Source organism: Protopterus annectens, chromosome 2.part1, assembly GCF_019279795.1.
Source record: "Protopterus annectens isolate FY-2018-M chromosome 2.part1, PAN1.0, whole genome shotgun sequence".
NCBI lineage: Eukaryota > Metazoa > Chordata > Ceratodontiformes > Protopteridae > Protopterus > Protopterus annectens.
This window is the reverse complement of record NC_056729.1, coordinates 933,912,168-933,928,361: the sequence shown is the minus strand read 5'-3', so window position 1 is coordinate 933,928,361 and position 16,194 is coordinate 933,912,168. Positions and strand designations below refer to the sequence as shown.

Below are 16,194 nucleotides of genomic sequence, written 5' to 3'. Positions count from 1 at the left end.
GGGTACAGTGATAATCTTCCCGACTGCCTCCAAGGAGGGACAGCCGGGCAACACCTCAGGGATGCTGAAAGGGCTTATCAGAGAGAGGCTCCCTGTTTCCCTGGTTCTTCGGACCCCTCTGCCTCTAGAGCAGCGTCTGTTGTTGTTACCCCCTCTGCCTCTAGGGGTAAACTGACCACGTGAATCCGGCGTGACTCCTTGGGATTTACGGAACCACATCTTCCCACCCTTCTGTCCTTTGGGATAAGGCCTAGAAGGGGTGGAAAAACGGACTCCAACAGCAGAAAGAGTCTTGCCGTCCTGCTCACACCTGGTCAAGGTTTCCTTCACCTGAGGGCCAAACAAAGCTGACCCATCAAAGGGAGAATTTGTGAAGGACGCCTTAAAGGGATCCGCAAAATCGCATAGCCGCATCCAGGCTTGGCGTCTAAGAGCCACACCTGTGCCTGCGGCTCTACTCGCTCCATCCGCAGCATAAGATATTAGCCGCATGGAGGAGTTAGCAATGGAATTGAGGGTTCCTAGCTGCGAAGCAATCTTTTCTTGAGCCCCTGCAGCTGTAGGATCCTGAACTACTTCTCCCAGCTCCTTGAGGATATCTCTTTGGAGTCTGGTGAAGTGACATAGGTAATTCAGCGACCGGATAGCAAAGGTCGCTCAGGAAAACATCCGCCACCGTACCTATCCATGGTCCTAGAGTCCTTATTAGGAGGATGGACGGGCACAGAAGGATCTGCAAGTTCCTTTTGGTGGCCGCAGCCACCACCATGGCATCAGCGGGACCCCTTGGTAAGGAATTGTTTGTCACTAGGGGCAGTGATAAATTTAGAAGGCCTCCTAGGGACTGGCTCTACAGAGTCAGGAGCTGCCCACGCCTTCGTGCAATAACCTGCATAAGGGGTCGAAGGCGGAGACACCCAGGAGGTGGAGGGCCGAGATCCAAACGCCTCTAGGTATACTGACTCATCCTCAGAGGGATTGTTGGTGGGCCAGTTTCCCTCTGTTTCAGAAGTTCTAGGATGTCTGAGAAGGAGACATCCTCAGAGGGGATCTAGGGATCCCTCTGACTCATCAAAGTCAGTATCCGGTGACAGACTCGGGGAGTCTACATGCTTCCTCTTACAAGTCCTCTTCCTAGGAGGATCTCCCGAAACATCAGGAGAATCCTCGGAAGAGGGGAAATTCCCAATGGGGAAACCTGAGGCGGAGGATCTCTGGGTCCTGTAGCAAGAGAAGTGGCAGAGATGTCAACAGGTACTATAGAGGGAGGAGCTACGGGAACAGACTGCTGACTGATACCAGTGGCCAGTACACTCTTCATCACCTCGAATGCTCCCTCCCAGGCAGGTCCGAGAGAACCCGCTCCGAAGAGCTAGGAACTCCAGGGGCCACCGAAAGGGAAGTCTCCGAGGCAGATGTCGGAGCCGAGCTCACCAAGGCCGAGGCTCCAAGGGGAAGAGCGGGCTCGGACAAGGGTCCGATGCCACTCACCCCTCGGAGGAGACCATGGAAGCCCGACCACCGAATCCCTCTAAGGAAGAGGAGATAAGAGTAGAGGCTGAAGGAACAGAAGGGGGTATCCGTCCTCCAGCCATAGCAGTAACCATGCCCGAAGACTCCAACTCCAAGCTCTGGGGTAGAGTTGAAGGAGGAACTGTAACGGGGTGTGGACCAACAGTCGTCTGCTGAGACGGGCTGTGTAACATTTGGGCCAGTACCTGTGACTTGAGTAATCTACTGACCACTCTCTCTAGGTCATGATCTGACAACCTGGATGACCTTGAAGATCGGCTCCGATGGCTCCGTTCCGATAGAACAGGTGAAGCCAGAGCCGAAAGTATCGGCTCCAAGGAAGGAGACCTCGACCTCTTCCTGGAATGAGCCATCGGAGCCGATACTACAGATCCTGTCGGAGCCGACTTCTCGGAGCCGACAGAACGTCTCGATGTATCGGCTCCAGCCGGAGCCGATACAGCCACCAAAGTAACGGTGTCGGAGCCGATCGGAGCCGACACCGATGCCTGTGCCACATGGGTGTCGGAACCGATCGGAGCCGACATCGAAGTGGACAATACAGATTCGGCACCGATAGCCATCGGTGCCGAAAGCTTTGTCAAGCCAGAATCGGCTCCAGCCGAGCCGATCTCGACTCAATGCAGTCGGAGCCGAGGCCGCAGGCTTAGATACAGAAGCCTGGGCCTTGGCAGGTTTTGTTGATTTTGGTGGAGCCGACTTAGCCGGAGAGCCCTCCGGCTTAAGAAGGCCCCTAAGAATCAACTTATTACGTCTCTCCTGCAGGACTCTCTGGCTGAAGGAGTGACAAATAGCACAGGAGTCCTGCAGGTGAAGAGGGCCCAGACAATACAGGCAAGAAGTGTGACCGTCTGTCAGAGACATCTTCTGACAGCACGAGTCACACTTCTTAAAACCTGAGACCCTCTCCTTAGACATGGTGCCGAAAAAACACAACACACAGACACACCAGTCAAAATTAAATTAAACAAAATACCAGAGGTATTCTATAAAAAACCAACACACACACCCTAACAGGGGGGGGATGGGATAGGGAAAATTGACTAACAAAAAAAATTAAAAGAGACAGGGAATTTCTGTCAGAAAGGGCAGAAAAATAAATTAAAACTATCAATAAATTAGTTTTAGACTAAAAGGGGCTTGAAAAATCACAAATGTGAACAACTTACCAGGAGCTGGTAAAAAGAAGACCTCCTAAGCGAAGCGGCAAACGAGATCTGGGTACTTACCGCCTTGCATCATGGGATATGGGGCTGCCTCGAGCTGGTAAAAGGAGTTCTCGAGCTAAAGCAAGTGCCGAGTCGGAGCCGAGGATCGGCTCCGAACCCATCAAGCAAGAATGAAGGCGAGATTGACAACTTAACATCAGCCCTTTTATTATATATATATTTTTTTTAAACCAAAAACTTCACTGTCGAGAATCATCTTGGAGACTCCTCAGAGCTATTAAGCATTATTATCACTCTGTATTCATTATCATAGCAACCTGGAAGCATCTGTTTCTGTTAGTGTGTCTGTGTACTGCATACCAGAGGCTCGCGATGCACCTGAAGCAAAGCTTCACTTCACTGCAACACTGCAACTTCAAGCCTAAGTTCCCTCCCTTTCAGCGAGGCAGCAGCCAGGAAAAGAACGGAGAGCAAACAGATTAAAAAAAAAAAAAACTCCCAACAAGCAGCCACAACAAGAGATAACACGTTCTTCCAGCCTTCCCACCTCTCACTCAGCAGATGTATAAACAAACTATTCTCTGCCAAATTATCTACATCACAGTTTTATCCGCTGCCTTCCCCTGGATCCAAGCTAAAACACCAAAGGTCTCTTCCTAATACACAAGCATCAGTAAACCTCGATCACAAGCTGCAACCCACAGCTTTCCAGAGATGTAAATGGCAACACACAACAGCTGCCAGACACAGCTGCATCCACGCACACCATATCAAGCTTAATCAAACAGCACTTGAAGCTAGGATACCTGCCATAATTGATATTAACTATGTTTAGAGAGAATAATAATGACATTTGTACTAGCTGCCAGACATGGCTGCATCCATGCACACCATATCAGGATTGATCAAACAGCACTCGTAGCCATGATACCTGCCATAATTGATTTTTAACTATATTTAGACAGAATAATGATGACATTTGTACTAAGAGCTTGCTAATATTATGTAACCAGAATATACATGACACTTCTAAATCATACTTTAACTGAAGAAGGCATTAGTCTCCATGACAGCATTTGTTTTCAAAACACTCTACTGTTACTGCTATTATATATGATGTTAATTAGTTACATTTGAGTCTGATGAATGGTACCTTGTTGAATTAGTTATTATACTAGTTTATGGAGCTCTCAAAATTCACTGCTCTCAGTTGGCCTCCTAGGCTCCACCACACAAAGTTATTTCTGACAATGGCATGCAGTTTACAAGCCAACAATTCAAAAGATTTGCTGAAGAATGGGACTTTACTCATGATACTAGAAGACCAGAGTACCCGCAGTCAAATGGTTTGGCAGAACGTGCAGTTCAAAGTGCAAAGCAGTTACTAAAGAAGTCAAAGTGAAACAATACTGATGTTTTCCTGAATCTCTCAAATCTCACAAATGTTCCTCATGATAAACATCTAGGTTAACCTGCACAGAGACTGCTGTTGAGACAAACCAGAACCACATTACCTATCAGTAGTCAGTTGTTGGGTCCATGTGTCAAGAACAACAAAATAGTGAAAGCCAATCTGTTGGAGAAACGCTATCCCAGAAGTCCTACTATGATAAGGTCAGCAGACCGCTCAATCCATTACGAAAAGGAGAGGTGGTAAGGATGCAAACATCCAAAGGATATAATCAGATTGGTGTTGTGAAGAATATTGGTCCAGAGCTGAGATCATACACTACAAAATCTGAAGGAGGAATCTTTAGGTGGAATCGGAAACATTTGAGGCCGGTGTTCGAGCTTATACCACAGCAGACAGCCTGTGAGAGAGAGAGACTATTTCACAGTGAGTTATCCGGTGTTCCAATTCAAGAGGAAGTTCCAGAGGACATTCCTGTTCCTGTGATGAATTCAGATGCCCCTGATACGAGTTGTGCACCGCAGATTTTCCCTGTTGCTGATTTTCGGCCCGACTGTTATGTTACAAGATATGGTCAAATCTCTAAACCTTGCAATAGAGATGAAGCAACTTGGACATGAACACTGCATTTTGTTTCCAATGTACATAGTAATGTCGACAACTGTGATTTTGGTTCGTAATGTACATAATAATGCATATCTAGCTCTAACATTGTTTTTTTGGGTCTATATCAGCATACTGAATGCTGAAAATGCCGAATGCAATTTAATCGAACTGAAATGTTTGAAAGCTCAAAAGAGCAATCGATTTCTTTCCCAGGGAAAAAAAAAATTGGTGTTCCGTGCAAAAAAATAAAATTCAATACTTTAAACACTGACAGCTGTGATCCCCCACATACCCCATACTTAAATATACCAACTCCAACACCTTACCACAGTGGAGGAAATAGCAAACTCCGATGATGGCGCACCGATTTCTTTCCCTATGAAAGAAATCGATGTTCTGTCAGTTCGCTCTTCTGAGTTTTCGAACATTTGTGTACAATTTAATTAAATTTGGTGTTTTCAATATTCAAAATGCCGATGGGAACCTGTTTTTTTAAGGGCAATCTTTCTAAGGAAGAGGATGTAGATCACTGAGTATCTATACACCTTTAAGAAGCTATCCAAAAACTTGCACGTGTATAAATACTGAGCATGTGCAAGTCAGATTGCCATTATTTATTTAGCTGTTGAGATGTGAACATGCATGTATGTCAGCTCTGTCTTGTTTGTTCATGTTTACAGATGCTGCTGTCCATCCTGACATGTTTCTGTATATTAAAGCATCTAAATGAAACCCCAAGCCTTCTCGTTATTTGTAATAGAGATGAATGAGTGACACATTTCTTCAAAAATCTACCATCCTTTATTATGTTTTCCATTATGCCCCCCAAGATACAGCTTCACTGCTGCAAATCAAATTCTAGTCCCCACCTATAAGTAATATTCCCTGCTGAAAGCTGATTATTTCTCCCAGAATTTTCTTAATCTCCATTATTGCCGTGTTAGAAGGAATATAAATACATGCTAGTAGCCCCTCACTACTACAAATCTCCCACTATTAACTTTATCCTCTATTACTATTGGAGCTCATCTTGCAATTAATATAAATACTCTTCTTTTTCTCCGTCCCAAGTATTTCTCTGAATAACCACCCTGAAAACATTTCTTTATCAAATTGAAATATTAATTTCTATCCAAATGCGTCTCCTGTAGCACAGCTATTTGCACTCAACATTTTTAATATAGTTTATTTCTCTTTTTGTACATATTTGTGAGACCATTTACATTTAAAAATAATATAAAAACCGCCACTATGTTAAAAAGTTATTATACCCACCTTTTATGCGTAACAGCTTTTATGTTAAGTGTCTTGTTCCAGCTTTTGAGTTACATGCATACACTGTTTGGCAGGTTGATATTTTATACAGTTCCTTCTTGTCGTATCCATTTTAGCTTGTGTCACATCTTACAAAACTTTTTTTTTTACTGAAAGCTCCCAAACAAAACAAAGAAAACACACCCCCAACACCTGTTAACTTAACACTAATGCACAAAACCTGGTACAGCTTCAAATAATTAAGTTTTACTCTCTTAATAGGAACTGTCCCAAACTGAAAGCCGGTTATAAGAAAAGGATGGTTATCCATCCTAAAACTCATGGTACAGCCTGTGCTTCTACTAAACTCTGTTTTTGTTTTCTTATCCTTATTGCTCTCCCAAATTGAGAAATCACTTGAATGCTTTCAGAAAACATCATATCCTAGCCACTGAAAGAAAAGTATTCTGATTTTATTGCTCCTTATCAGATTGTCTTCCATGGAGACATGAGAACAAGTTAAAGAGTTTCTTCTACAAGCATTCATTTATTTGCTAGAGGGAAGCTTTATTATATTCAATGTCCTTTTTATTTATTTGCTTTCTCTTAAACATTGTTACTAGATCAAGCTAAGGGCCTTAATCCGGTCATCCCCCTATGCAAGCATGAGAAAAAGCATATCAAATTTTCTTGAATCAGACCAGACTTTCCTACTTTTTCTACATTGCTGTGCCTACATTTCCTAAAACTGAACAAGGAAAAATACAGAAGGGAAAAAAAAACAGGGGCAACTGTTTACTTTAGTATCACCATTCATTACACTTTATTTTATAGCATGCAGATTATATCATGCATTACAAAAATACTACTTTTAAGAACACAATTTTACTTACAATTGATTCGCTATCTCCTCTCCCCCTCTCCTAAGTATTCATCCAAACATTAACAACATGAAGTAAAGCATATGCTTTAGAGTCCCTACAAGCTTAACAATGTAAAAAAAGTACAATATTTCGAGGTTTTCTTGTTCTGTCCTGTTTCGCAAATATAATTAATGCTTTAAAATCACACATTTGTCAATTTCCAAGTAGCTGGTTTTAGCCCTGTTTCTCTCCATCTCCCAAAACCAGTCTCTGCTTCATTTCCAAGATACTCTTGGTTCTTCTAGTCAACTCTTGTGCTTTTTTCTGTTTCTCAAGCAATTTCCATTGAAGCATTGGAAAAGCTTTCATTGGCACAGTCTCTCTGTGATCTTTATTACCAGAAGAACAATAATCAGAATCTCCTTCTGTTTCACAGCTCACTTTTTTGATAAGATTTTGCATTTCTTCGTTGGCATGTTTAGCATTAAAAATTATTGTCTGCATACAGCAGTTTGAATCTCACCTCTGCTTCTCGAGATTCCCTGATTAGTGGGATAAACTTAATCCTCTTCTACCGGACATGCAGTGAGTAATCAGTTTCCACAAACACTCAACTGTCTCCAGCTTTTAGTGCTTTGTCCTTCTACCACAGTTTTGTCAGAATCAATTCTTCCTGCTGGTAGGATTGCATCTTTACAATTAAAGGTCTAGGTTGCTTTTTCACAGCCAGGTTTGGAGCACACACACGATGTGCTCTTTCAATTAACAACAACTGCTGTGGAATACCAGTCCAGTTCCTTATTTTGTACTTTCATAAAATACAGTTTGTTCCTTCCAGCTTTCTGTTACAGCAGAAAATCTCAGGTTTTCCCTACATGCTCTGTCTTCTAATGCTATTTTTTTTTTAAATATCTCTCCTGAGCAGTTTCATATTCAACCAGCCTTTCCTTCATTCCAGCCACTGAATTTTGCAGTTTTATCACCTCATCTGAATATCTGTTTAAAGCTTCTTCCATTTATTCCAGTCTTTTGTTATTTGAGTTGATATACTCCCATCAGTGTCATTTATTTTAATCAGGTCTGAGTACATTTGATTTATTTTTTCCTCTAGGTTACTGCTTTTTGCTGAACAGCTGCAGAATTCTTCCCAGGCAGTGTTTTTTCCTCACCTTTTGTGATTGATTTTTTTCAGGGTCTCTGAATTAGTTTCTTTTGCAGGCATCAAGGCAGTGCATGTATTAACCAGTTACTGAAAATTACCCAAAAGTGTGAGTTTACTGGCTCTCTCTTATAATTTGTTTTCACACTGGGAGAGCTGAAATTAAGCTGTTACTCAATGTGCAGCCATCTTGGAAGCCACGAGGCTTCAATTAAACCTTGGCAGTTCCCACCCCACCATGTACCTCCCTTCATGAGGATGGCTATGCCAGTCATACCTGGGATGAATTAATGAATACTCATCCCATTGTTCAGGTCCTGTTTGAAGGAAGATAGTGGATCGCACTACTTTATCTAAAGGGGGAGTACATTCAAGACATGAGGGACATGCCGAGTAACAAGTCTCTTACTCCACTGTTTTACTGATCTGCTGAAGCAAATTTTGATTTCTTGTTCTGTTATTTGTGGAAATGTTTGATTTATGAAGGTACAAGTGATCCTGGATTACTGTGTCTCTGATTCCTCAGAAGAGGATGCATAGTTCTCCTCTTAGGAGCCTATACAACATGGAAAATATGGACAGCACTTACAGTTTTTTTCATTGGTAGCTCAGATATTTTAAGCCTATGATCCAGTTTGTTAGGAAACTCGGGTGTCTTTCAAACCATTTGATATGTTAGGTGATATACATCCAAAAGGGGGCACTGCATTATATAATTGAGTTGATCAGTGCAGAATACAAGAGAAAAATAAATTATTTTGATCTGGATTATATCCCCTTGGTGATCAGCTGTGTGAAGTATAAGGATTTCCTGAAAACTGACACTACATGGTCGTCAAAAAAGAGAAGGAATTCTCAACCCATATTTCCAGGTATCTAATTATATTTTCAGTTGTGAAATAGGTTTTTGTCAATGCAATGTGAATGGTGGGATGGTTTGCCTGCCAAATGCAACAATATTGCATTTTTTAACAAATTTAATTTAATCCCATTTTCAATACACCAGACATTTATAAGTGTAAATGCTGGATGGCTTCTGTGTCAGAGGGGGATTTCATATGGACTCCTAGCTTGCAGTCATCTGCAAACTTGGTTAGCCCACAGGTATTGGTTTTAAGTCTGTAGTACAGAGAAGTAAATAAAGAAATGGCCCCGGCATGGAGCCTGCAAGACACCACTGATCACCTTTCTGTTCACTGAGATGAGGCATTGGCACGTAGGTGTGTACAGGAAAATGCATGCGCAAATGTTGGCAGTTAGAGTACGGGTTAGGTAAGAGGATTAAATTAGGATTGTGCAAGTTTAGCGGTGTGTTCTCTGTCCTTTTTTCTTGTGTAGTGGTAATAGTAAGAACTATTTTTAGTAATATGTAGGGTTGGGATTACGGATAGGAGTAGAATTATGGTTAGCACATGAGTAAGGTGCTACAGGAGACTCTTTCCCTAACAGTGCCACTACCAATATGACACTTTACCTTGGTTTTGTAGCTGGAGTTTACTGATAAAGTATTGTTTTAATGAAATATTCAGTGTTTTTTCAGTTCAGTATTTTTAGTAGTTAGTGTTTTGTACATTCAGTCTTTTAGAGTTTCTGTATTTTGTTTTCAACATTTCATGACATAATCGTATTATATATATATATATATATATATATATATATATATATATATATATATGTTTTACAAAGCTATAGTCTAATGTATGTTGGGTACAAAATGTCTAAATGCTTAAGATCCCCAAACAGCTGATTAGGCCCTAACAATGTTTAATAAATAAATATATATATATATATATACATACACACCCATAACCTCTTTTCATATTTTTGTGCATGGAGTCGGGGTGCTACTTCAACAGTCACAATCATTTAGAGCCAAGGTTCACAATGCCAGGTGGTTAGCCCCATCACATCTGTTCTTCCATACCACACACGTGCATGCACAGCATCATTTATGGCCAATTTAGTGTGTCCAATCACTCTCTCACACGTGCACACACACAGGTCTACTTTCACACAATGAAAGCTTACATTACCAAAGACTAGTAAACTAAGACCATAACCACAAAACTAAAATATACTGAATGTGCATAATATAGAGTCCCAAAATATTGAAAAACGCAATCCAAACATTAACCTCCCACCCTACACCATAAAACCAAGAAATACATAATAAACCACTGCCAACATGGGCTGCGCCCCCCCCCCCCCACAGCCCTTGCAAATATAATTTACTAACTTGGAGATTGCACTACAGTGAAGGAAAGGTAAATTTCCCGATCTCCATAACACACATCACAGCACTTCATAACATATATCAGAGCCCTTTCTAACACACATATCTCTCCCTTCCCTACACACCTACATCCTGCCAACACCAACACATCCACTCCCACTCACTTATCCCTTCACCGCAAACAACACTCACACAATTTACTTACAAACACATGAATCCTACCCTCAACAATAAAATCTTCCTTACCCTTTACTTCACAACTTTTAAAAAACAACCTCAAAAATGACCTTCACCGGTTCATGTAATGTTCATAGGTTGGTACTAGGCTATCAGCCCTAGGGCCTATACAAGCCTAGCCATAACAATTCCCTGGATATTTCTTCCCACACTATTTACTTCCCTGGACACCTGTCTAGCAGGGCGACTGACGTGATCCCCGGGGTGAATTTCCTTTCTCCCATCAAATCGTCAAGGTTCCTTTTGAAGAGGGCCAAAGAGGCACTCTGCTTGACATGTATGGGCAATCTATTCCAGAGTCTGGGGAGTCTCTGGGTCAGGAACCTATCCCTCCAGCATGTTTTGTTTATGACATATATTAACTAAAATGCACCACTTCTTAAATGGATATTGCACTGCTCAAGCACAACACAATACCTCACAGATTCGGTATTCTCTGACTCGATATTCTGCAGTTTCAGGTTTTGAAGAAGTCAGTCTTCCGATCTCGATATTCCAGTCTTTGCTAATGTAAGCTTTCATGAGTTGAAAGTAGACCCATATATGTATATATATGTATATACATATATATATATATATATATATATATATATATATATATATATATATATATATATATATACATCTGTGTGTGTGTGTGTGTGTGCAGACATCTTAATTCATACTGTGCCACATCATTTCATAAGATCATAGGAAGTTACTAGGCTAATGGCCCAAGGGCCCTTACAAGCCTAGCCAAGTTCTACCCTTACTTCCACAATCACCACCTATTGCCCCTGTGCAAGAGGGACACAAGTGGAACCCCTAGGGTGAATTTGCTGTTACCCATCGAATCATCCAGATTGCATTTGAAGAGGGCCAATGAGGTGCTCTGTTTGACATGAAGTGGGAGTCAGTTCCAAAGGTGTGGTAACCTCAGAGAAATCTGTCCCTTCAGCAGGTTCTATTAATGTCACATACCTGGTTAAAGTCTTTAAAGCGAGTAACCCATGTACCACTTGACTTGCAGATATGTACCATTTCCAGTAAAGCAGGGACAGAGACCACCTTACATGTAAGGCAGAAATAGCCTCTAAGCAGTCTGTAAGGAAAAAAAAAAGGAATAAAGTGACAGTGATTTCAGATGATCCACATAAGACAGATGCTGAAGACATTGAATTTTCCTTGTGAGGAACCTTTGTGGTCTATCCAATTGCTGCAGGTGCTTGGAAAGATACATACCAAAAGGGGCGTTGTACTCAATTATTGGCCTGATGAGGGAAGAGTACGGGGAGGTTATAACAGCATGGCGGGGAGAGGAAATCTAGTGTGTGCCAACACCCTGGTCCGAAATACCCACAAGGAAGGCAGGGAGGAAACAGGATTACAGTAGTGACTATACTGACATCTACAATTACAATAAAACCTACATTCTTTGTGCAAGACACTGATGCAGACAACTTTAGGAATGAATCCCAGTGTTTTTTTCTTTAAGTCTTTTCGGTGTCTAGCTAGTATTCCTATGGAGAAAAGCAACATACCTGCGCACTGACGATGGAAATCTTGACCTAGCTCTAAGCATTTTAGTCAACTGATAATCACCCATCTAAACCAGACAGTGACAGGAGATGTAACGTTACAGCAGTGAAAACCTGCTTTAACATCTACTGTTACTGTAATGCAATGAGTGAGTAAACCTTTTGTGGGATTTGTTTACAACCCTCAGTGCAATTGTTTTTTGAAAACACCTCGGAAACACTATTTACAAAGTTCTCAGAGTACTTACCTGAAAACTGACAGAAACAGGCAGACACACGTCTATATACTGTATGTGGTTCTGCAAAAATCAAACGCAAAAAAAAAAAAAAAATTGACACCCCAGACTGATAATGTATCATCCTGAAATGCCATATATAGAAAAATATAACACTGAAACAAAATAACTGGATATTTAAAAGCATACCAACTAGGATATTTTATCCTCCCCATCCAAATTATTTACTACACCAAGAGATACCCATTTCCTTCTCAATTATTCCTCCACATAGTCTCATTTACTATTTTGCACCACTCCATGTGTTTTCACAACTTTCTGGATTTGCACATTAGTGAAAACACAATGTCCTCTACTGTTTATGCCTTATTCACCATGCTATGAAATCATAAAAAAGATGATCTGAAAATCTCACAGACAAAACAGTCAAATAGCTTTGCCCGTCTCAACTACCACAAGTGGTGAATTCAAAAAAAGCAACTAAATTAATTTCCAACATGCATGGATATGTACTTGTCAGGAAATTAACAATTTTTTCTTCTTCTCTCAATTAACATATCTGCCTGGTATCTACCTAAACTGTCTACATATATTACTCTCTCTGCAGTTAGTATCCATGCTATGAAATGCATCTTTGTTGTACTATGCCATAATGTTACTCTGAATTGTTTTATTCAAGGCATTGTTACATTCCTTGTAAATAACTTAATGGCAACCAAATTTCTCAAACATATTGTTACTGCATTCTCAAAATACTGTACTTTTGCCTTGTATATATTTGCATTGCATATTTCTCTCTGTTTTTGTACTAAGTATCTTACAACTTGAATTTTTAGGTTTTTCTTATTTTTTAATTACTTTGTGGGTAGCCACACACTGAACTACAATGTGAAAGTGCAAGCAAGCCATTGTGTATATAGATGCCTGTAGTCAGCAACTGTCAGTGCAGTTGCAAGAAAGGTTGTGGCAGTTCAAACTCTGTAACATAGCCTCAGCATTGTGTATGGAAGGACTGCAGAGCTATGAAGGTAACAATCACTTGTATGGTAGATGAATGACTAGATTATCAGTGGTTTGAGCGTTATGACTTTGACAAATACTCATCTCAACACAAATATCCAAGGTCCCACTTTAGATACTAGAACTCATAAAATACTACATTATAAGGCTGCAAAAAATATACATCTGAGTTACATACCTGAATGCCATTCTTCATTAAGTGCACTTTCACTGCTAGGATGGTTGTCCTCCTCTTCATCTAAATCAATTCCACTTGCTAAGACACTTACACTCTCTTCACCCTCATCATCTTGTGGCACTTCGTCAACATCCTCCTGCTGATCTTGACCAGAACATGCCTCCTCCTCTTCACTGTACTCCTCATTGGGTTGTTCTCTTAACAACTGCTCCATAGAGGCCTGCAGCTCTTGTAGGTCTGGATCACCATCTTCAAACATACTGCATGGAATATTCTCCAGTTAGATTACAAGTGTACTGCAATACTTACAACTTTATCATGTTCTTATTTTAAACATCAGGTCTTCTTTCCTAAATCACTACTTGTAATATAGACAAAGACATCAGTGGATGTAATGTACATATTAAGTACAAATTCAAATTTATAAGTGAAAAAATGTATTTCTGTTTTTAATCAACCTCTCTCACACACACACACACACACACACACACCCACACACACACTACGTTGACTTCCTGTCATTTCTGTTCCATCTCTTGTGAATATACTGGCAATATGTTGATAAATCAATGGTTCTGCAAATTACAACCCCTACTTTTAGTGCATAAAGACCAGAAGATAGTTGGTTCCACTCCCATATGTCACTTAGGTCATGTTCTCACTTTTGTAATTTCTCCATATATTTTGGGTTTCTAATACCATGACGGAAGGTACCCCATATGCCACTGCTCAGCTGAGAAGTTAAACTGAGGTCTAGCTGCCTGAGATAATGGTAGTAAAGGTGAATTCACTAAATGTGTATTCTAATGTTTTAGTAGATAAATCTCCTTTGGTGCTTTGGTCAAATTATATTCTATTTACCAAAAAATATCACTCTCTGTTGTGACCAAAAATGGTGTAGATTAGGTCAGTGCAGTTAACCTGATTACCAATAATGCTGAAAGAAAGAAAAATTATGGGTCACTGCACTTTGACTAGGTGTTTAATAGCACACCTGCTAGCTATCACAGTGTGTTTTAAGTGAGTCCACTACATTAAAAATGAACTTCATGTGACTGAATATTAATGCAACGTAAATATCTGAGTGGGACTCATGAAAAATGAAAAAAGTCATATCGGTGGTTGGCTAGTCCATGAGTCCCAATGTGGGCCTATCTTCAAAATTCAGCACTCTGCTCCTGGTTTGCATGTCCTGACTGTAATGTTTAGTAAATGTACATCTGCAGTGGTAGTGTAGAGGGATACAGGTCTGACAATGGCCCAGGTGACTAGAGTTTTGATTAGTGGCTTGGCCAGCAGATGATGCTGGCAAGAAAGGATGGGCATGCCCATCATGGGAAGGAAGTTCATGACTCCATAAGTACACATGCATTGACCAAATGTCCCTGGAGGAGACTAGCAAAACTGCCATGCATTGCCTTATGTGGGTGGGGCAGGGAGTCTTGCTGTCATCAGCCTTTGTGGAAATGAGCAGCAGTGCAGAGCTGACACCTACTGCACATCCCACCCAAGCATGCCACTGGGCACAAGTGGCATGGAGGGTTAGGGTTTAAAGGCAAAAATTCAAAACACTTCTGATGGCAGTCTTAATCATGGTCCCCTCCCAGCTGACCCTTGCTCTGGTGTTCAGGAATGAATGGGCCAACTGGCTGAGCATCACATATATCCTGGAAATAACCCTTCCTGAAGCATGCTGCTTGAATATACCATTGCTTGGCTAGAATGGGCTTTGACGTACTTTGGTAAGGAATTTTTCATTGAAGACTACCACTTAAGAAATGCAATAATTTCTGTGTGGTAACTTGACTGTTGTGTAGGCAGTTAGCAAAATCAAGAGAAGGATGTTTACTTTTTTGACAATTTACAGTGTGGGTAAGACATTAAACTGCACAGAGGTTAAAATAGCCATCCAATAGCCAAGAGGGTGAAATTTTATTTTATTTATTTATTTTTATTTTACATTTGTTTACCGTGAAAGTCCATCTGGACACAAATTCTTTTTCAGCAGAGGCCTGGGGAGAAAAGTTCCACAAACTTATTTCATACAAAGTAACAATGCACTATTCAAAGAATAATAGTGTAACATGTAGGTTGGGCAGCACGGAGCAAAGGTATAAGCTTTTCATCCAAGTTACAAAGAGATCTACATTCAGCATTACATAGATTTTCCACAGATATTCAAAGAGAAAATACAATCAGTGTTGTACAGAGGAATACAGATAGACAGGCAGAGCTATATACATACCAGCATAAGTTACTTACTTAACAGTTAAACTAGCAGTAGTAAAAGTAGCAGTATAGAAAGGGCATAATGAAATAGCTTGTGGATATTCTGAATCTTGACTGCACTGAGTAGCTTGCATAACAGTATAGCACAGAGTGGAGACAGACCCTATTTAGTTTGAGACTACGTTTGTCTTGAGGGTAGATATTAGATTACAAATGAAAGGTTAGACAAGGGATGCACAGTACAAATAGTTTAGCCTGGGGATGTACATGAGCATAGCTAGGTGTGTGTTACATGGATTTTTAGCAATTGTTTGAATTGGGAAGGGGCAGCAGATGCTGCTATGTTAGCAGGTAGTGGATTCCAGAATTTTGCTATATAGTTGGAGAAATGAGTAACCAGCAGTATTTTTGGTCTGGTCGTCTTTATTAGTAATTTATTGTTGGAACAGAGTTCAGTTACTGGAGTTTGGGTGAAGTAGGTTTTGAAGTGCTGTTTTTTTTTTTTTTTCAGGTAGGTAGAGAATTTTATGGGCCACTGTTAGTGGATTA

General features: G+C 40.7%; 1 protein-coding gene across 1 annotated transcript in view; it reads right to left on the bottom strand.

Annotated features, from left to right (window-relative positions):
* The window catches only part of NEK1 (NIMA related kinase 1), a gene marked incomplete in the record, with an annotated part of 3,475,820 nt that overhangs the window by 259,637 nt on the left and 3,199,989 nt on the right, over positions 1 to 16,194 (bottom strand). Inside the window, 1 exon segment of the mRNA XM_044062568.1 lies at positions 13,417 to 13,676. Coding sequence (XP_043918503.1) covers positions 13,417 to 13,676 — 260 coding nt within the window.